Genomic DNA, 20,527 nt, shown 5'->3' with positions numbered 1-20,527 from the left:
TTTTTTCTTTTTGTGTTTCTTTTTTTTCTTTTTGTGTTTCTTTTTTTCTTTTTGTTTTTCTTTTTTTTTGTGTGTTTTTCTTTTTTTTCTTTTTGTGTTTTTCTTTTTTTTCTTTGTGTGTTTTTCTTTTTTTTCTTTGTGTGTTTTTCTTTTTTTTTCTTTTTTTGGTGGTTTGTCACCAGTGGTAGCCAAACAGTTCTCTGCTTTTTAAACTAAATTCAAATCTTTGACCACAGCAAGGTGACATATTCTGCTACTTACTATACTCAATTGTAAGGATTAAAATAAAGTGTCTTTAGTTTTATGAGCATCCAACATGATGGTTATTTTGTAAAGGTAAATATGTTTTTCAGTATTAATCAACATTTTCTGGTCTCAAATGCTTTTGTAGGTCAGGTATACAACAGCAGCAAGAGCCTGGTTATCTCTCTTCTCTAGCATTAAGAATTATAAGACAGATATTGTGACTTCTGTATTTTAAGGAAATGCCTGTTTCAGATGAACTTTTCCTGCAGAAAAAAAAGTATAGGTATAAAAACGTATGCAGGATGTAGTCTTAGTAGCAGCTTTGGGGAAACTTTAGACTATATCAGTGAGTCTTGACACCTGTTTTATGCTTGACTTAACCATAACTTCTTAGAGTGTATCACCCAGTTATTTGCTGCACAGAGGGATACATTTCCTCTTACTCTAAACATGCTTTTGAGGTCTGGTGTAAATGTGCAAAGTACTCTATTTCACCTGCACTTGAACTCATGTAATTGAAACCCCTGGGGTTTACCTGCATCATCCAATGGCTACATCAGTTTGCTCTTGTCTCTGAGGTGTAGGAAGAAAGATGAGTTTTGTGGTGAAGAATACTTAAAATGAAAACTTGATTTGACTTGTTGGTGTTTGTGTATATCAAAAAGGTTTCACCTCTGATTAACAATTCTATCTTACGTTCTAGGTAAAACTTCCATTTAATGCACAAAGGATTATCTCACTTTCCAGAAATGACTTCCAGTCATTTCTGAAAATGCATAAATTAACTCCTGAACAATTGGACTGTATTCATGATATCCGAAGACGAAGTAAAAATAGAATTGCAGCCCAGCGATGTCGCAAGAGAAAGCTTGACTGCATACAAAATCTTGAATCTGAAATTGAAAAACTGGTATGTATAAATATTCATTGCTTTTGTTGTGAGTCTTTCTCAAAACATCTTGACTGGGTATCTGGCAGTAGTTGGAGAGTGAGGTGGCTTATTACTTTTTCCACTCAAGCTTAGAAAACTTTATCAGTCTCAGATAACTTCTTAATAGCAGTTCATTATTTTTCTGTGCTTTCCTCTAAAGGACACACACCTTTCCTTCTGTGCACTTGTTTCCATTCAGATAAAAGTGCATCACAGCATAATATTTGGTGAATGATGTTTCCAAAACCGTTGTTTAATTGTACAGAACGATTCCCAAACCATTATCCCAGACTGTTTTCTGCCTCCTCCCCTTTCTTGCTTTGCAATTTTTGTTCTTCAGCTCATGGTGTTGCTCATGATCAAGTTTAGTTACACAATTGTTAGTTGTGTAAGTACAGTTCTTGGAACATATTAACATGGGCTGGTGAACTGTTTCCTGAGCCTTGAATCTTAAAAATGAGACGCTTGCAGAAGGGCAGAAGATACAAAAGAACTTGGGAAGTTGCTTGCCTTTTTAGCAGTTGCATCAAAATTGTAGCTGAGGAATTAATGCATCCAGATTTCTCTGCTGCCATCTGTTAATACAATTTCTCCTTCTTAAGAAGGCAATAAGAAGATAAATACGTCATTTAAGAGAAATATAGATAATCTGAGGTTAGGATTACCCACAAAATAGCAATGGCAAGAAAATAGAGTGGCTTTTCAGAAAAAAGTCTTCGTTTCTGACCCTCTCATTTCAGTTTCATGGTTGATCATACCATGTGCACTAAACAGTTCAGTTGTTTAGGATTACTGTACTCTTAAGTCTTGTCCTTGGAACATTTGAGACTTAGTGTATGTGAATTTGATATTTGCATCAGCTAAGACACAGTCACGTTGCACCTTTCTTGACTTGAGAGTGAAAAGGAAAATCAAATTAGAGCCAAGTGCCATGGGATGGAAAGTATTTTCCTGAATTGATCCATCATCTTTCACTACATGTATTCCTATTTCTGCAGTGAAGGAGATAGATTTTTTTGAAGGAAGACCTGCAGTGCCTAAAATTTAGCCTTGATGAGTTGACAGAGCAGGTCATTTGTTGTGCTGAATGGAGATGATGCTCTGAGAGAGGGAAGGAAATCAGGTGATTGTGTTAATAGCATTTTTCTGACTGAAGGGAGAAGTTGCATTTCTGACATTTCAAAACTTTCTGCCTGGCTTTGTCATCATATTGTTATTTCTGTTATGTAACTCTGTCAATATTTTGTAACACTTGAGCAGGGCATTAAAGGTTGATCTGCAAGATTAGACATATAGTTGTTTAAGTGGCTAATAATTATAGGTAATATTCTTTCCTCTGGATCTGGGCTGGAACAGACTGAATGTCAGCTGTTTGATGGATAACACTGTGCAAGGTCTAGGTAATGAGTGCTGAGTTTTGAGAATTGTGAGGTGAGGTCTCAGTTAGAGGAATTACACACTAAGCACAAATGTGTTCCAGTTGCATATTTTTTTCCAACTGTGCAGATAAGTTTCTTCAGAAATTCCTGAGAAGATCTTTTTTTGGAGCTGTTGAGCATGTCTGATGGCAACGGGTGTTGCACCATCAAACTTATGTAAGGTCTACATGAATACAGAAACATTAAGATCTGTCTAGGCATAATTTCCAAGTGGAGGGAAGTAGAGAGACGTCTGTGAAGAGCGATGTGTGGTACATCCAGGTTGCTTCGTGCTTGATGGCTCCTGCTTTGTTCCTGTTTCTCTGGGTCAGTCAAATCTTTCAGACTTTTTAGTCTTTAATCTCATGGTATCTTCTGTAGTGTGACTTTAAGAGGGGATAGTATGGTGTATTATTATAGTTTATATATAGTTTTATATATATAATTTTATAGACTGTATATATAGTAGTACAGTTGATATATAGTTGATAGCATTACAGTTTGAAACCTTTTGACAAGTAGGTAATACTCTGTCCTATAGCCTGTTAGGAAATACTATTTGGTGAAATTCCTCATCCTGGCTTCTAGTATGTACAGCATGTTGTCTTATAATAATTTCTATTTGGTGTTGCTTATAGTTTTTTTCTCTCAGATTAGGAGATAGTATTTGTGGTATGTTTGTTGGGAAAGTCCTGTATCTGGAACAGAATAACTCCCCAAGTGAGTAGAATCTGGAGACTGACAGCTGGAGAGTAGCCTTGCTGAAAAGGACCTTGGGATCTGAGCAGAGAGCAGGCTGAGCATGGGTTGGCAAACATGTCCAGGCTGTCAAAAAGACCATCAGTGTTCTGGGATGTGTTAACAGGAGCATAGTGAGTTGTTTGAGGGCAGTTATTGTTTTCCTATACTTAGCGTGGGTAAGACTGAGTCTTTTGCTGAGTTTTGAACTCGCCCAGTGCCAGGAGTGCATTGAAAAACAGGAGCAAGGCCACTGAGATGGAGAAGAGGTGGGTGTGGGGGGACCTAATACCCAGCTGCTCATATCTGTGGGGAAGTTCTTGAGGTTATTGTAGCTGTCGTGAATGAAAGACCTTCAGCTTTCAGGGGGTAGTACTCGACAGCAAGAGAACAAGGGGAGATTTCAACTGGATATAAGGAAACACTTCCATGGGGAGAGGCAGGCAGTGGAGCAGTTTACACAGAGATGTTGTGCATGCCCTGTCCTCAAGGTTTTTGTGACATGACTAAGCAAAGGCCTGAGCAGCCTGATCTTAATCAGAGCTGACTGTTTTGAGCAGGAGGTGAGACTACAGACCTGCTGAGGTACCTCCCCACCTGAGTGATTCTGTAAAATTGGAAGTCTTACATTAAGTTCTACTTATATTGAAGAAAAATATTGTCCAGTACTGAATCTGTTATCTGGGAGAATTATCTTTTATCATTTGTGTTGATCTTCTGTACTGACAGTGTAATTTTTGACCCCCCCATATAGTCTTTGCTTTTTGACCTTTCAGGTGAATCCCTGTGTTTTTGTTGTTCACTAGTGTTCTGTATTTGAGAACACACATGGGCCACTTCAGATGTTGGCTTGTTAGAAGCAGCTCTTTCAGAGCACCTGTGTACATTCAGATTCCTTGTACTTTACCCTGTGCAATGTGCTCTAGGATGACCCTGCTTGAGCAGGGAGGTTGGACCAGATGACCCACTGTGGTCCCTTCCAAAGTTACCCACTGCAATTCTCACTTCAAAACTTTAAAATTAGGATACCTGTGAGGAGTAACAGAGTAGACAATAACTGGGCTCAAGAAGCACTACTTGGATGAAGATTCTGTAGATGAGAAGGACATGTCAGTTAGTGATCCAAGAAACGTAATTGAGATCTTATTATTTGTATTAGAACAGAGTGAAGTGTGTGAACTAAAAGCATTCTTCACCAGAAGAATTAAAAGAGCTCTCAGTTTACTATGACCTCAAAACTGACATTACTTTGCAGTATTAGTATAGTGCTGCTAAAATAAAACAATATTTAAATTTATTGATCTGTCAACAACTTCACATAGGGGTGGGGAACCTACACTGGAATAACTATTTCTGAATGTTGATGTTTGTTTTAAACAGCAGTCCAGATAATTTCATCAGTCCATAATACACAGTTGAGTGCCTCTACATACCCAAAAGGTACATAAAGTGATTTTAGATAGGAGATTTGGCAACAGAATGGAAGAGATTATTCTCAAAAGTATTGAAAAACAGCTGGAGGGCAGTGCAGTCGTCAGTCACAGCCAGCACACAGCTGCAGGAGGGGAAAGTCCTGCTTGTCGAACCTGATTTCCTTCTACAACAGGGTAACCCACCTAGTTGATCTAGGTAAGCCAGTAGACATAATGTTTTGGGATTTTAGCAAAGCTTTTGATGCTGTCTCTCAGTGTCCTTTTGAACAAAGTGCCCAACATACATCTGAATAACCATGATGGGTGAGCAGCTGACTCACAGGTTGGGCACAAAGAGTTCTAGTGAATGGGGTAACATCAGACTGGTGTCTGGTCACTAGTGAGGTTCCACAGGGCTCCATCCTTGGCCCAGTTCTCTTCAACATCTTCATCAACAACTTGGACACTGGACTCAAAGGAATACTAAGTTAGCCAATGAAACTAAATCAGGAGGAGCTGTTGACTCCCTTGAGGGCACAGAAGCCCTGCAGAGAGGCCTCAAAAAAAACGGAGAGATGGACAATCACCAACCATATGAAGTTTAACAAGGGCAAGTGCTGGATTCTGCACCTGTGATGGGGCAATCCTGGTTGCATGTATAGACTGGGGAATGAGAGACTGAGGATGGTGAAGGGTCTGGAGGGGAGGCCTTATGAGGAGCAGCTGAGGTCACTTGGCTTGTTCACCCTGGAGAAGAGGAGACTGAGGGGAGACCTCACTGTGGTCTTCAGAATTCTTACAAGTGGAAGCAGTGGGGCAAGTATCAATCTCTTCACTCCTGTGATCAGCGACAGGACTCAAGAAAACAGCATGAAGCTGAGTCAGGGGAGGTTTAGGTTGGATATTAGGAAAAGGTTTTTCACCCTGAGGGTGGTTGGGCACTGGAACAGGCTCCTCAGGGAAGTGGTCACAGCACCAAGCCTGACAGAGCTCAAGGAGCGTTTGGCCAGCGCTCTCGTGCATGTGATGTGATTCTTGCTTGGGGTGTCCTGCGTAGGTCCAGGAGGTGGCCTCAATGATCCCGATGGGTCCCTTCCAACTCAGCATATTCTATGATTAACAGCTGCTCCCAGTATGCTGACAAGTAGAAATTTATTAGCAAAGCTGTCTTCTGAATAATTTTAGGCAAAAAGGACTGGTAACAACTGCTCCTCTTGCCAAATGCTGCTGAAAATTAACCAGTTCTTAAAAAAAAAAAAAAAAAAAGAAAAAGGTAGAGGTTGCAGTATGAGTTTCTCCTGCAAAGGGAGATGATAGAAGGAGTGAAAATAATTAAACTTTCCAGGAGTGCATTGACATAGCAATAGCTGTAACACACAGTCCCTATGATTAACATTTACTACATAAAAACTATTTAAAGCTTTGTATATCTTCAAAACTGTCTCTTAATTAAATAGAGAATTTAAAATTAATGTGTTGTGACATGTTTGGTTTTGGGTTCTTTGTCCTCTTCTTTCAACTGCTTCATTATGGCCTTGCTTGTTTCCTGTCCTTTGCCATTTCCTCATAGGGGTTAGGATTGACCTTTTGACACACACTTGATTGTACTGCTGTTTACCTTAATGCCAAATTACTTCTCTTTCAGCAGACCAGATTATTTACATTCTTTTTTTAGCTTTGGTAGGAACATAAACCGTAGTTTTGATGTTAAAATGTAGACTAAAGGGCTGTTTTTCTTTTTGCAGCAAAATGAGAAGGAGAACTTGCTGAAGGAAAGAAACCACATTTTGTCAACTCTGGGTGAGACAAAGCAGAATCTGACTGGACTTTGCCAGCAGGTGTGTAAGGAAGCAGCCTTGAGTCACGAGCAAATACAAATACTTGCAAAATATTCTTCCTCAGATTGTCCACTCTTACTTTTGTTCCCGAAGAGAGAACAAACAGCTCCGTCTGATAGTGAGCCTGCAGTACCAGCGTCTGTAGAATCAGCAGATGGTCTTTCAGGTGTTACATCTACAAATGAGCAGAGTTCTTGTTATCAGTGTGTCAAAAGTGTGTGTGATGCAACATATGATCAAGTACAAGAACTGCATCCAGTTTCTGTAAGAACATTGGAGGAAACGTTACTTGTGGAACAGTGTGGACACAGCAGTGGTATCACAGACTTCTGTCAGCAGATGACAGACAAATGCACTACAGATGAGTGAATCTCTTGTTCCTATTGCCAGCCTCTCAACATTGCAACTAAAAGTGAGATCGAGCATTATTGGAAAGTAGCTTACTAAGTGATAAAAAGATGAAACTTTATCTTCTGAAACTACATTGACAGATAAGTGGTCACTATATTACTTGGCAAGCTTTGGGTTTGCTCTGTGTAATTCTGGAGAGTAATTTATATGTGTCAGCCTTGAAGCTTTTTCTTGTGTGGTGATGCCAAGGAAGGTTCAGGAAAGTTGTTGGAATGTATAAACTCCATGTGCAGGTGTTTATTTTTGAGAAAGCTTTCATTCACATACAGGACAGCCTTTGCTCTGACTTATGCCACAGTAACTAATGCCACTCCGCATCTCAGTGAAAGCCTCCTAACAGGTGTTTATGCACAATAACTTCTATACCTAGAATTCTTCTAAGATTTCTTTTTGCCTGGTAGACAAACCTTAAAAAGCACATACAGCTTGTAAATGCTTATTTTGTAGATGAGTTAGGATAACATGACAGTATGAGGAGATTCTGGCAAGTGCGCTCTGGAACAGCTCATTGCTTCTTGCTGTTCCCATCCCTGTCCCAGACTAGACTTTTACTGAATAAAAATAGTAAGCTAGTAGTAGTAGTAAATTTGAATAGTAGTAGGCTTTTATTGAATATATGCCTTTGTCTTAGCTCTCCAGTGTAGAGTTAAGAGAACTGGAACGGCAGAGGTGCTGCCACATACTGCTCTCTTCTCTTAAATTTAGTGGGAGGAATAACAACTGTGAAAGGCAGATGTTTGAAACTGATGCAGTTCTTGGATGAGTGTGCATTGGATCCTCTGGCATCTGAATCCCATAGGCTTGTTAAAATTCACTGCTGTATTGTGACTTACTGTCCTAGCACCTTCAAGCTTTCTGCTTGCTTGTGGTAATTTGGAATCAAAGTATTATGGAAGTCTAAGGACAGATTTTTTTTTTTTTTTTAAGGTATTCAGGCACTACAATTTTTTACTTAAGTGCCTAACTGCATAAAGTTACAAATATATTTGTTCTCTGATCACTGGGACCAGTAAATTTCTATTTCAGAATCTTAGTCTTTGGCGTACTTTATGGCTAAACCTGTAGTACGTTTTCAATGGCTTGTGCTATTAGTGTAGGTATATAAAAAGTTTATTAAGGAAATGAGCTGGAGATATTTCCTTTATTTACTTTGTGAAGGCGAAATTCAGCTACTGAAAACAATCCCCGTTTTTTAGATTTTTACATAGCAGTGGATGCGTATTGTATACCAATGATGCTTTGTTATTTTGATGTTATTCTAACAACAGAACTAAGTATTGAACCTCACCACAGAAAACTTTGGTTTTGCTGGTTTACAAAACATGAAGAATCTTGAACAAGCCAGTGGAATTCTTCATTTCCTACCTCAGTATGTATATTAGCTCTTTGTGTCTTTGTGTGCATGTACAGTAGGCAGCAAAGGACCCTGTAAATACCACTTTTCAGTTTTATCTTGCAGTGAGACAAAACTTGTTCTTGGCAAGACTTTTTTTTTTTTTCCCCTCTCCCCACCACCCATAGGTAACATAGCATTAATAAATACATTAAACCGCTTATTTAAAACAAAAATTTAAAATTTGACAGATTTAAACAGGACTTCTCATAACCAGCACAAAATGCAAATGACTACACACTACCTCACCTATGGGATTGAAAGTTGATTCGAAATCTCTAGTGATATCCTTGGATTTTCATCATATATCGTTACTTTTAAGGGGAAAATTATGTTAATGGAGCATAGCTTGTATAAAACACAGTGCTTGCAGTAATTGAAATTCAGAAATAAGTACTACATGGGAGACGTCATGAGAGTTCTACTGATATGCTTTCAGATAATTGAATTGAAATTCTCTTAAATTACTGTCATTGATTGTATGTTGATCATGTATATGTATTACTTACAAAGCTCTGTGGGCTTTTTTTTCCAGTGTCTGTAGATTCCTGGTTAATTTAATCTTGCCTCCCTTGCATGCCTACCCATCCTGGGTAGCGTTTCGCTCTCAAGTCTCCATTTTATTTAAAAAGCAAACCAAAAAGAAACAATAAAAAACAAAATGGAAAGCCCCAAACCCCTCTACTTTTCATAACTACTGTCACTGTTAAAGCTGGTGATACTCTGAAATGACGTGGACAATGGCATTGTCCTCATAGTACACGTACTTCAAAATGGAACTCCATGGGCTAAACGCTTGTTCTAAACGGGTGGAGCGTATATGTAGGCAGTGGCTGGCTGGGAGCTTATCCAGTGGCCCAAACCCCTGACACACTTGGCTGTAGATGCTGGAAAACAAGGTCAGCGATTACCAAGTTAAAGGCTGGAATATCCACTAGAGGCTTGTGCTCCACCTCTGCGCTCTGGTGATCAGCCACAGTCTGAATTCCACACAGCTAATGGTGGAGGGATTCCAGTGCAGAAATCGTGACTGTCGTTGACCTGGGATAAAATTAACATCGTGTTTTTAAACCTGTCATGAACTTGATTGTGAGGGTAGGGTTTCGCCTGACCAGCTGCATCTAAATAATTTTTAAAATATTTATTTAATACTGTAGACCTACAAGTTGCATGTTGACTTCTATAGCCTATGTCATCAACTTGCAAAAGTTAAGAATGAATGACAATTTTATGATACAGAATTCTCAGGAAAATGTTTTTTGGAGTTTGGTTTTATTTTTTTCTTCCAGTAAAGAAATATTTGATTTTGAAATTGTAAAATACTTTGCTAAAGCATGTTTTAAAATACTTTGAACAGACTATCTTGAAACCATAAAGGTATGATGGCATACAGATTGTAAAATAAACAGATAATTACAACAGTTGATTTTGTATCTTTCATAATTCAGTATTTTCTAAGACTACAATAAAAACCACTATCCTTTCTACAAAGGCTTTTCTATTTTGTACACATCTTCTGCTGTGAAAAATCTCTGCTGGTGCATTATTCATAAATATTTCTGCAAATGGTAGCAAAGTAGTCTCTCTATAGTTTATAAGTTTTATAGGCCCAAAATACTAGCTCAGGGTTTTTCAGATGAAGTTGACATTTCTTAATAATCCAGAAAGGTAAGTGTATCAAAGGTTGGTATCTTCTAAACTATTTAGGATGTTTCCTCAGTAATACATATTTCACTCTATTGATTTTTTTTTTTTAATTTAATATTCCCAAATGCATGAATATTCTTCTCATCCTACTGATGATCAGATTTGTCATGTGGAAAACCTACTGTTTCATATGAAGAGCGAAGTCAAGAAAGTCAGAATCTAAAATAAAAAGTAAAAATTATCAAATAAGTAATGAATGAGAATAATATTACAATACAAGTAAGTCAGTATATTTTGTTAACTTCAGAAATAACATTTAAGGCTTTCTTGATATATGATAATAGTCTAGTAAGAATTTGGTATGATACTTTAACAAGGTCACATAGTTTTTACAATCTACTATTTTGTATTTACTGTGAAAGAGGAGGAGATGAATGGGAGAGACATGGGAAGAAACAAAATGCTTACTAATCAAAATATATATTCGACTTTATTAACTTGATGAAGGCCATAAGTCTCAAGCTCTTGGGTGAACTGGCATGATTTTGTTTAAATGCATTTGGTGATGATAAAGTTCTCAATCATATTGCAGGTTTTTTTCTGAGCCCAGTGGTAATAAATCAGAAGATCCATGTCATGTAAGCCTGTCAGCATTTGGGACTTTTTCAGGTAATGATCTAGGAAACAAGAAAGATTTTCAGTGAGTAGCCCTTACTGATTCTGAGTTTTCATTCCTGTCACTCTGACTCTTGTTAAAGGTGGCACTTGATTTGCTTTAGTAAAGGATCCATTAAAGTCATAGAGGCATACTAGATACTTTTAGGTAGCAGTGATAAATGGTGTATTGAATCAGCATGTGAGGCATCTGTTTAAATGCAGATGTTACAATACTGTTGGTATAATTACATAATTGCTCATTGTAATTTTAATTACTTGTATTTACCTTAGTTACATATATTTATTACATTCACTTGAATACAGGATAACCAACTGGAAACTATGTGAAAATAATAAAGGCTTTTTCATAAAAAAAGGCATTCATAACAAAGTAGTTATGAATAATATGGTAAAAAGCAGGGGACAGGTACAGGGATAAAAGGCAGCAGAAATCACAGACTCCCCAGATCTGGGTTAATAGTGGATCATGGAAGTTTGGGGAATATCACTGACACTTGTACACTGGGCAGGTCCATTTTTCACACAGATGGTGTGTGAATCTAGGAGTGCTAAGAGTTACATAAAACTTTCAGACTCCTCTGGTCTCTGAAATAAATGAGTCCTGCTCACCCATAAACCCAGAAAACTTTAATTTGTGTATGTCCAGGTGTCATCCCAAAAAGCTGATGAACCTGTAAGTCCAAACTCAGTTGATGGGGAAGGTGAATGTCTTAACGATGCTTAACCCAGCCACCTTTGGGTTTGTTTCTGTGTTTTTTTTTACCAAAACCAATAACAGGAATAATAAAAAGGACCTTATTACCTCTACTGAACAAGAGAGTGGCCCATGCTTTTTAGTAGACAGCAGAGAAGGCACACAGGGTGAGGGGATGATGAAAGCCTCACCTAACAAAAACATTATTTGTGTTTTGCTCCTTGCTCAGGAATTGCTCTCCTGTCAGGCATTCTTGGTACTCAGTAATCACAAGCTGAAATGGGTTGCATTTCAGATGAGATATGTTGGAAACCATATGCTTTTATTTCTAGAATTCATCATTATGGTTTGTCTAAGGTATGGTGTCTCCTGTGGTTAGGTAGAGCCCTTCCCAGGTTCTGGCTGCTGTCGGAGAAGTGTCTTTCCTTTTGTCTGGAAGCAATCCTTGGATGTATTCAGTTTTGGAGGTGGACTCAAAATTTCGGTGGTGGTCTCCTGAAAAGAAATAACAGTTCTTTCCCATAGGAAGTAAAGTGCGTAGGGCCAGTGTTTCAGGGGCAGATAATAGGCTGTGCATGGCAGGTATTAACCATACTGTCCTGGCACATTTTTTCTGGGAGAAATCCCTAGAAATAATCCATTTTGGAGGTGGAACCACATTGCATTGGTGGTCTCCTGGTAGAAAATGACAGTTCTTTCCTTCTCCCACAGATGAACTGTCATCTTCTCTTCACTCTCACAGATCTCACTTGCTAACCATAAAGAGTCCAGCAGCTGAGCCTATGCCAAATGTCCAAGAAGGAAAACGCAGCTGATTTTACTCTTTCCCAGAAAGCAGAGAACTATACCAAACTCATGGCTGCAATGCACTTCTCACCTATTCCTACCATCCACACTCTCAGTCTCACAGCCCAGACCAAATCTGAGCAGTTTCCAGGTACAGCCCAAAAAAGAGAAGTGTGCCAAGAGAGAAAGCTTTCCGTGACCTGCTCCTTCTAATTGCGAAATTCTAGGTACTCTGTTATAGGGGTTTTGGGGGTTTTTTTTGTTTGGTTGGTTTGTTGGTTTGTTTGGGGTTTTTTTTAACTCCTGGTGAATGTTCCACACCAACAGCCTGTCTGGGGTGGGGTAAGTTCAGGCTTCATTGGTCGCCTGGCTTGGATCGTCCCCTTGAAACACTGATGACTTTTCTCTGCAAGAAGCAGGATTCTTGCTTTCCTCTGCCCGAGACAGAGGAGGAAGGTAGATTTTTACTGTGTAACTTTAGCTGAAGCAGCAGCAGCCAGAAGGGAAATAGGGGCTGGCAGTTTTTGACTGGGAGGTGCTTAGTTTGGGGGTTCATCTTTTGGGCTGGGTAGTTTTTGACTACTTCAAGCCCCGAGGGAGGTCCCGGTTTCGCCTCTGCCCACTGCCTGGACGCCTCCTCGGAGCTGCTGAGGACCAAAGGAGCTCCCCTTTGTCACTCGCTCTCCCCGCTTTTCCCTGGACGGACCGGCACCTCCGTCCCTTGCCGGCTGCCGCCTCCAGAGCCCCGGGCGCGGCGCGGACTGCCCGGGGCTGGCGCTGCCTGGGGAAGGGCTTCAGCCGCCCCCACTCTGCCATACAGTCAGATAGTCCCTGTGGGGGGCTCGCCCTGGGGTCCCAGCCCAGCTGCCGCGGCTGAGATCCGCCCTTTGGGGCTCGGCTGGAAGTGGGAACCGCTCCCTGGTTCCCCAAAAACCGGCACCTCCGGGACCCGACAGCGCCCCCTGCTGGGCGCGGCTGTGACTGCGCCGAGGGGCGAAAAGCAGCTCCTTGTTTTGGGTGGGAGTTTGGTTACGGGGCTGCTGCTTGTTTTGTGGTGTTACCTATATATATATGCATATTCTTTAGAAAAGAGCTGTTATTTTCTTTTCCGCACCTTCTCGACTGGAGCCTCTTAATTTCAAAGTTATAATTACTCAGAAGGAGGAGCTTGGTTTTTCTCCTGTCTTGCCCTCCTTAGCTAACGTTTCTGTCTTGTTAAACTGAGATGTTTATTGGGGCCCAACGTGGGGCTCGACGACCGGAAAGGTGAAAAAGGGATAACAACTCTTGTGTAATCCATCTGTGTCTCGATTTCGGAGCCCCTAGGCCCCATGCTGCCTGAGTTAGCAGCTTCTCTTTGGCACATAACCATGCCCAGAGGCCTGTGCAGCTTGGCTGTTTTCTTCAGCTTGAATGATAAGACCCAAGTGGTGATAACTGCTTTCGAGTTCATATGTTGGGTTTATGACACTGCAAATTCACCACCTATGAGTCTCATCTGGAGTATGTCCTCAAGGCTCTAGCCTAAGCTGTTTCCTCCACGGATTTAAGGATAATGGCACCAATCCTTGTTGAGAAACACAGGGGGGTATGTTTTCCCAACCCGTCATCCATTTCCCCTTTTAGTCCACTACAGTTGCTTCTGGGAAGTTTAAATCCTCTTTAGATGCCAGAGATGTCTTGCCCTTTGGGCTTTGCGTGCAAGTTTGTGCCATTATGGCCTACTAATATATGAAGATAGGGCCAGGAATTGTCAAGGATGCATCCAGAAGCCCACCCCAGGGGTGGGAAACCTCAAGTGGCATGGGCTGTGGGAAGATATGGGTAAGTTCTTAGAAAATTGTTCCAACATGGAAGTTCACCCTTGAACAACTCCTAAACCCCATGAAAATCATGAAATCTGTGAAGGAGAAAGGTTTTGGTAGACCCATGGAGGGGCAGCTCACAGTTGCACGTGGAGCTTTGTTACTGCCTACCAGAAGCTGCTCGGCATGGTGCAGAACTTCCAGGGAAAAGGGAAAGACGAGAGTAAAACACCTGATACCATGGTGACTCAGGATATGGCCAAACCAAAAGAACAGACCAAGCCAATGGAGGTTGCCACATATCTCACAATTGAACAAAGACAAGAACCCACTTAGCCCCCACCTCCAGCTTGATAAATGTTCGGTTATTCAACCTCTCACCTCTACCACCAACCAACCTTCAATTAAAGGGCAGGCCATGGCTCTCTTCAGGCATCCAGGATAAGGAATGTTGCTGTTAACCAGCATTTAAAAACTTGTAAGAGCAGAAATTGCCTCAAAAATTACACTGGAGTAACACAAGCTCCTCTAGCAGGTAGTAACGAAATCTTTTAGTTACCTAAGCATAAAAGAATACGAGACTCATCACTACAAGCCAAACTTGAGCACCACTTCAAAATATACCATGAAGGTGTAGGGTGGAAGCTTTTTTAAGAGAAACAGTGCCTGCCAGTGGGGCAGAATGGGGAAATGAATTCAGAGTTTTTGAAGAAAACATAAAACCTCACAATAGTAAAATTAAGTAGTGTTGGGTAATAAAAACACCCTCACTTTTTGAAATTATTCTTGCTTTAGACTACAGCTGCTTGCTTTTATTGAAAAACATTAGGTGGAACACTCATACTGTACAAGAAACGCTGACAATTAGTCAAATGCACAGAAGACCAAAGACAAATAACTGAAATATCTGCATTAAAGCAAAAAAAATTGCTGGCATGTGTTCCTAGTTAGCATTTTGAATTAATGGTTCAAATATATACCAAGTTTTGCTTAAAGGAGTGCTGCCAACAGCCTGGTTTGGTTTCCTCCCCTTGAAGCTGTAAAACATCTGACTTTCGATACTGCAGTTGTGAGATACTGAGTTCAAATCTCACTGAATTATATATTCATGTGGGTCAGAGTCAACTGGCCTTAAGTGTGTGGCTGGGCCTGCAGGTACATGGCAAGGCCTGCCCACAGAGAGCACATGGCAGAGCCACAAGGCACAGGGTAAGGCCTGCAGCCAACACGGATGGCTGAGCCCACGGAGCACACAGGGCAGCTCCAAGAGCCATGTGGCCGGGCTATCAGCCAAGGCAGACCTGCCTGGTAGCCCACCCACACCACACCCCTGGAGCCTGTGACTGGCTACACACCCCTCACTCTGGCCTGGAAGGCACGGAGTGGTCAGTGACTGGATATCCCCCCTGGGAGGCAGGACCAAACTATATAAATGTGGGAGCACGAGACCCTACGAGAGCTCTTCTCTTTTGGCTGCCGCCATGAGAGCCATCAGATCGTGGCAGTAACTATTTTTCTCTCCTTCCTCTCTCCTCTCTGTTTCTTTACTTCGTTTTCTTCCTTTAGTCTTTTCTTTCTCTTGTGGGTAACTTAAAACCAATGAGTTGTGTTCTACTAAGATGGTGTACTGATTGTTTTGTGGTGGACGCTTTTGTGAACTGAGCCTTTGTGCTGGGTGGCTTGGTGAAATACTTATGCCTTGGTTATGCCACCCCTGTAAAACCTTTTGCCAAAATATCTTATTTTCTCACTAAATTAAAAGAAATTCTCTTAGAGAAAGTGTAGCAGCGTTTTCTCTATATGTGAATTCAAAGTAAGAACGTACTAAAAGCTTTTCAAAAGTTTAGTAAGCAAACATGAAATTCTTAAATATAAGTAATATTTACAGTTAAGCGTAAAGCTTCAAAACTGGAGCATTATAGCATGGAAAAGCCATTTTATCTAATGCTTTTAAAGCCTTTATTGATGTCACATTTTAGCTTTGAACTTGTAAAAAAAAAAAACCCATGAAACTAACAAACCACAAAACCACAGTTTTTGGCCCATTCCTGTCTCTGAGCATGAGTTGAGCAAAGGCTGTGGAGACAAGACAGGCAAAAGTGACTTAATGTTGTTCCTTCAGACATCACAGCATCACAGGGAGGTTTTGCATTGGTTTAGGAAAATGCACACCCAGTTCAGTAGATATTGAATATCAGGGAAGTCAAGAGATAAATTCTTTGCTTTCAGAGAGAAAAAATTAAATAAATATTTACATTAAACCAGAAGTCTACAGATTGATTTATCACAAGTCTTGCTTAAGAAAAAAAAAAAATCTATTTCTATCTGGGGTATCCTTTTAAGAGAAAGAAGAGGTTGGCTAGGATGCTTACTCAGCACTGTTCCACTACAGCACGAGCCACTCATGTCTTTCAGCTCTCTGACAGCTTTTCCAATGTTTCCACTGATCCCAGAGGATTACAAGGACAAGTTTCACTTTCTCCCGTCTTCAGCAGTCAAACATGTAATTTCTTTCAGACTTTCTTGGGCAGAGGAGCCACCCACGACTCAATAGCTGTCAGTCTTGCCTCCAGAGCTTTTAATATAGTGTGTGACTGCAAAACAACCAGGGAGAGGGACGGTTACAAACGGAATTTCACAATACTAAGAGCAAGTGTAGGTGACAGACAGGGCTCAAATCTGATCTCACATTACCAATCCTATTTGATTTTACTTCGGTTACTTTCACAGTTCGAAAGCTCACTTGACTCTAACGTTCGCTCCGTAACTTTTTCCAGCCTTGGCGCCAGAGCCACACGCTCGCCTTTTGCTGGACAACCATCACCTTCCACAGTCAACTTCCTTATGCTATTTGCTCCCAGCCTTCCCTACCTGCAGTCACAAGTTTTCAGTAGAGTAAAACATCAACTTGATTTATGATGTAATATTTCAATACAAAGTTACAGCAAAAGCATTTGCACAAAAGGCAAAAGAGACATGGCTATAAGTTAAGTGAAGATCTGGAGAAGTGAATCAGAACTAATTAGGAGTGAAATATCAAATTCCTGAGACATAAATAGGAATCTAACGCTGTGAATGATAAACAGAAAATGCCAGTTACTGTGAAAATTAAAGGAAAAGTTACTGAAAATCTGGCATAACACAAGATCCTAATGGCATGGAGCAGTACAACAGACGTTATAACTCACAGAATTGCTCTGGATGAAATAAGCTGTTTTGTAGAAGCTATTGAAGGATATTAAGATTTCGCAGAGGTGATTTAAACAAAGAATGATATAAGGTTAAATCTTACCTTTTCCAGCACCTCTTGCAAGACAGCGTGACTTTCAAGAGTCAGCGGCTCCTCATCAGTAAGAGCTTGCTTTTCTGAGGATCCTAGAACATAGCTGAAATGCCACAGTTTAGATCATGAGCTTCTCACTCTGAAGGCAAAAAGCCAAAGGTAATGCTGCTCCAGAACCCCGAAAGACAGCCATGGGTTCTGGGGCTTCAAGATACAGCAAAAAATTACACAGACATGGAGAATGAAGAAGTGCTGGCTGGGAGAAGCAGCCACAGCCATCACTGCCTAAGAAAGTGCCTGTTTGTGGCCAGGTTAGTGCTTCAGAGCATTTTACTGCCGTGGGAAAAACAAAGTATCAGAGCTGTGGAATGAATTAAAAAAACCTGAAACAACTGTCCAGAGTAAGAGGGTGAACAGCCACATCGATACAGCACAATAAATGGGAACCTAACAAAAAAACAGAAACATTGAAACTAGCCCAGACAGAAAAAATCAGTGTTTACTAGAGCATATGCATTCATAAAAGAACTCTGGTGTGGAGCCTTAGTTCAGGATATAGTTATTGAAGAACATTTTAAGACCACTTTAAAGTGCTATAAACCAATTAAACCCAAGCACAGCTTCATTTTCCAGACAGTTTTTAAGATGGCTAAGTGAGAGTCTCAAGCACATACTTTGCCCACCTTAGCAAGGACAGAGCAGACTTGGCCAGTACAGGTTAGACCCCCACACCAAGTTGTGCCTAAGGCCCTCTGCCCACGTTTCCTGCTGGCAATGCTAACCTCTAACAGCTAACAGGCAGGTCTATTTGGTGCTACCCATGACTGCAGGCTTGTTTTACAAACTCTCTTCAGATCAAATGAGAAGGAACCCTCTTGTGCTGTGTACCTAGTGTTATTTTCTTGGCTGGTATGCAATTTCTTACACAAAAGGCAGCCCGGGTATTGCATTTTTTTCTAGGATTTGTCTTACACAGGTGATGTTTCTCATTCTTGAGCATTATGATGCCAACAGCAGTAATACAGAAAATCACTGTGGAACAGAGCAGCACAAACAGCTGTATCTGGATATGCCACAGACACAACAGCAGCACCCCTCAGTGAGATGCCAGGTGAGTGAAATGGATTTGTCAGGCTTCCCCATAAACATTCTGCATGTACCTTTCAATAGAATCAACGCTGAAAGAGAACAAACCCCTCTTGTAGTCGAGATGCTTTGGGGTGCACTTGTAGATGTTTCCAAGTCTCCTGGAGCAGCCAGAGCAGAACAAGGTTTCTACCACGCTGTAAGTAAGACATGTAACATTTATTCAGGAGAAGATAAAAGGAAGCACCTCTCTCCATCCCTGTTCCAAAAAAATTCATGCATTACAGTTTTTTAGAGCTTTACACAGTGTAATTATGGGCACTCATCTTTCAGCCTGCATTCCCACTGGCTCCTTAGGCTGGCTGACCTCGGCAAAAACCACTGAATGGCAGAAGGGTTTGGGATGGAAGGGATCTTAAAGCTCATCCACTCCCACCCCCTGCCACAGCAGGGACACCTTCCACTAGATCAGATTCCTACAAACCCTCTCTAGCCTGGCCTTGGACACTTCCAGGGATGGGGCAGCCACAGCTTCTCTGGGCAACTTGTCCCAGGGCCTCACCAACCTCACAGGGAAGAATTTCTTCCTAATATGAGGAATAAACAGAGTGTTCTTGCAAAACTTCTAATAGTCATAATTGGTTTAGTAAGAGAGTAGAAAGTTACTGGTTATGCAGCCTTTGATCTGTGTAGTTTTCTTAGGAACAAGAGAATCAATCAGCTGCAAGGAATAAGTAACCCTCCTCCAGCTTTGAAGTATGTGAAAACTCCACATGAAAGGTATAGTTTGATAAATTGTACACTGAAAAGGGAGGGGAGCCTGTAACCCTGGAGTATCTCAGCCCATGGAGAAACAGGGAGGGATTTGCATTCTGGGTGAGATAGGATAAAACAGAGGCTGAGTCCCCTACCAAGTTGAATGACCTCACTGAGGTTTGTTCAGTGAACTCTCCCTTTTATTCGAATAAAAGTTGATTTTTTTTTTTTTTTTAGTTAGCTTCTCTGTCTCCTGGCTATTTATGTGTTTCCAAATACCTGGATTTTTTGAATACTAATGTCTAATCTAAATCTGCCTTCTTTCAGTTTAAGGCCATTCCCTTGTCCTATCACTACACGCCCTTGAGAGAAGTCCCTCTCCCTCAGTCCATAAGCACCTTGTACAGACCTAATCCACGAGCACCTTGCACAGACCACCCCAAATAAGTGTTTCAGGGGCTCCCCGGGGACACACGGGCACTCCCGCCCGCCGGGCCGTTTTACCGGGCTTGTCCTCAGCGCCTTCCCCGGGAGCTCCCGGTTCCCCCAGGACAGGGAGGGCAGTGCCCAGGCGGGGACCCCCCCACACCGTCTCACCATCCGCCCTCGTCGGGCAGGTTGGAGAGCTTCCGCTTGTGGTCCACCGAGACGCTGGCGGTCGCACCTGCACAGGGGAAGGGAGAAAGGGAGGGATGAGGGGAGGGGACCCGCGGGGAGGCGACCCGCGGGGAGGGGACCCGCGGGGAGGGGACCCGCCATGGCGGCGGGGCCGGGACTCACTGCGCAGCAGGATGCAGCCGCCCTTCTCGTCGTTGGACACCCAGCTCAGCGTGTCGCCCACCGGCCGCTTGCAGCCGGCGCACAGGAACACCATGGGCGGCTCGCTGTCCAAGCCCTCCGCGCCCGCCCCCCACTGCTTCGGCTGCTCCGCGCTCCCGGCGCTCACCTCCAGCAGCGACATGGAGCACTCCAGCTCCGACGGCGGGAACAGGGCGCCCGCCATGGCCTTGGGACCGCCCCGCGCGGAGGAAGCGGCAGTGACGCCCCTCATCGCCTTCAAATCGCCCGCCGAGGAAGCGGCAGTGACGCGGCCCGGGGAGCCCGGGCCCACCGCGAAGGATCCGCCCCCGCACCGCCCCCCGGGCACCTGGCGTCTCGTCCGGGAAGGAGAGGGCGTTTTAAGGTCACCGAGTCCAAGCAAGATGTGTGGTTATTCCAACACATCCTTTATTTACGAAGCGTTTTATGGGGTCGCGCCCAGTTCATCCTGAGTTGGAAGTGTGAGGAAAAATCTCGTTTATTAAATTTAGAAAAACGGCAAAAGTTGGCGAAACAAAAGGAATAAAACGAAAAGGAAAAATTAGTTACAACACGTGTTGGGTGTCCTAGGCATGCAGGATTCCCA

The 20,527-nt window shown here is 41.9% G+C and overlaps 2 protein-coding genes and 1 long non-coding RNA gene across 3 annotated transcripts in view; 1 reads left to right on the top strand and 2 right to left on the bottom strand.

Moving 5' to 3' along the window:
• The window catches only part of BACH1 (BTB domain and CNC homolog 1), a 17,010-nt gene extending 7,202 nt beyond the window's left edge, over nt 1–9,808 (top strand). Inside the window, exons 3-4 of the mRNA XM_027648645.1 lie at nt 950–1,156; nt 6,491–9,808. Of these exons, the coding sequence (XP_027504446.1) occupies nt 950–1,156; nt 6,491–6,952 (669 nt within the window). The 3' untranslated portion in view covers nt 6,953–9,808. The remainder of the gene's footprint in view (nt 1–949; nt 1,157–6,490) is intronic.
• Nucleotides 9,809–11,702: 1,894 nt separating this feature from the next.
• LOC113949784 lies at nt 11,703–14,628 on the bottom strand. The gene is made up of 2 exons (XR_003528564.1): nt 14,169–14,628; nt 11,703–11,901 (listed from the first exon to the last, which is right to left on the bottom strand). It is a non-coding gene; the product is annotated as an uncharacterized LOC113949784 (long non-coding RNA).
• A 149-nt stretch (nt 14,629–14,777) lies between these two features.
• On the bottom strand, nt 14,778–20,169 carry MIS18A (MIS18 kinetochore protein A). The gene is made up of 5 exons (XM_027648795.1): nt 19,903–20,169; nt 19,720–19,786; nt 18,441–18,563; nt 17,290–17,383; nt 14,778–16,591 (listed from the first exon to the last, which is right to left on the bottom strand). Exons 1-5 carry the CDS (start codon nt 20,123–20,125, stop codon nt 16,511–16,513), a joined length of 588 nt encoding a protein of 195 aa, XP_027504596.1. The 5' UTR covers nt 20,126–20,169; the 3' UTR covers nt 14,778–16,510.
• Between the last annotated feature and the right edge of the window lie 358 nt (nt 20,170–20,527).

Source organism: Corapipo altera, unplaced genomic scaffold (genome assembly GCF_003945725.1).
Source record: "Corapipo altera isolate COAL_440 unplaced genomic scaffold, ASM394572v1 58, whole genome shotgun sequence".
Taxonomy (NCBI): domain Eukaryota; kingdom Metazoa; phylum Chordata; class Aves; order Passeriformes; family Pipridae; genus Corapipo; species Corapipo altera.
This window is presented reverse-complemented; position numbering and strand designations above follow the sequence as displayed.

Coding starts and splice junctions, on each gene's coding strand:
- MIS18A (XM_027648795.1), bottom strand. CDS start 20,125: ATGGCGGGCGCCCTGTTCCCGCCGTCGGAGCTGGAGTGCTCCATGTCG. Junction 18,564..19,719: donor CTGCCCGACGAGGGCGGATG/GTGAGACGGTGT, acceptor TCTTACTTACAG/CGTGGTAGAAACCTTGTTCT. Junction 16,592..17,289: donor TGCAAGAGGTGCTGGAAAAG/GTAAGATTTAAC, acceptor GTTGTTTTGCAG/TCACACACTATATTAAAAGC.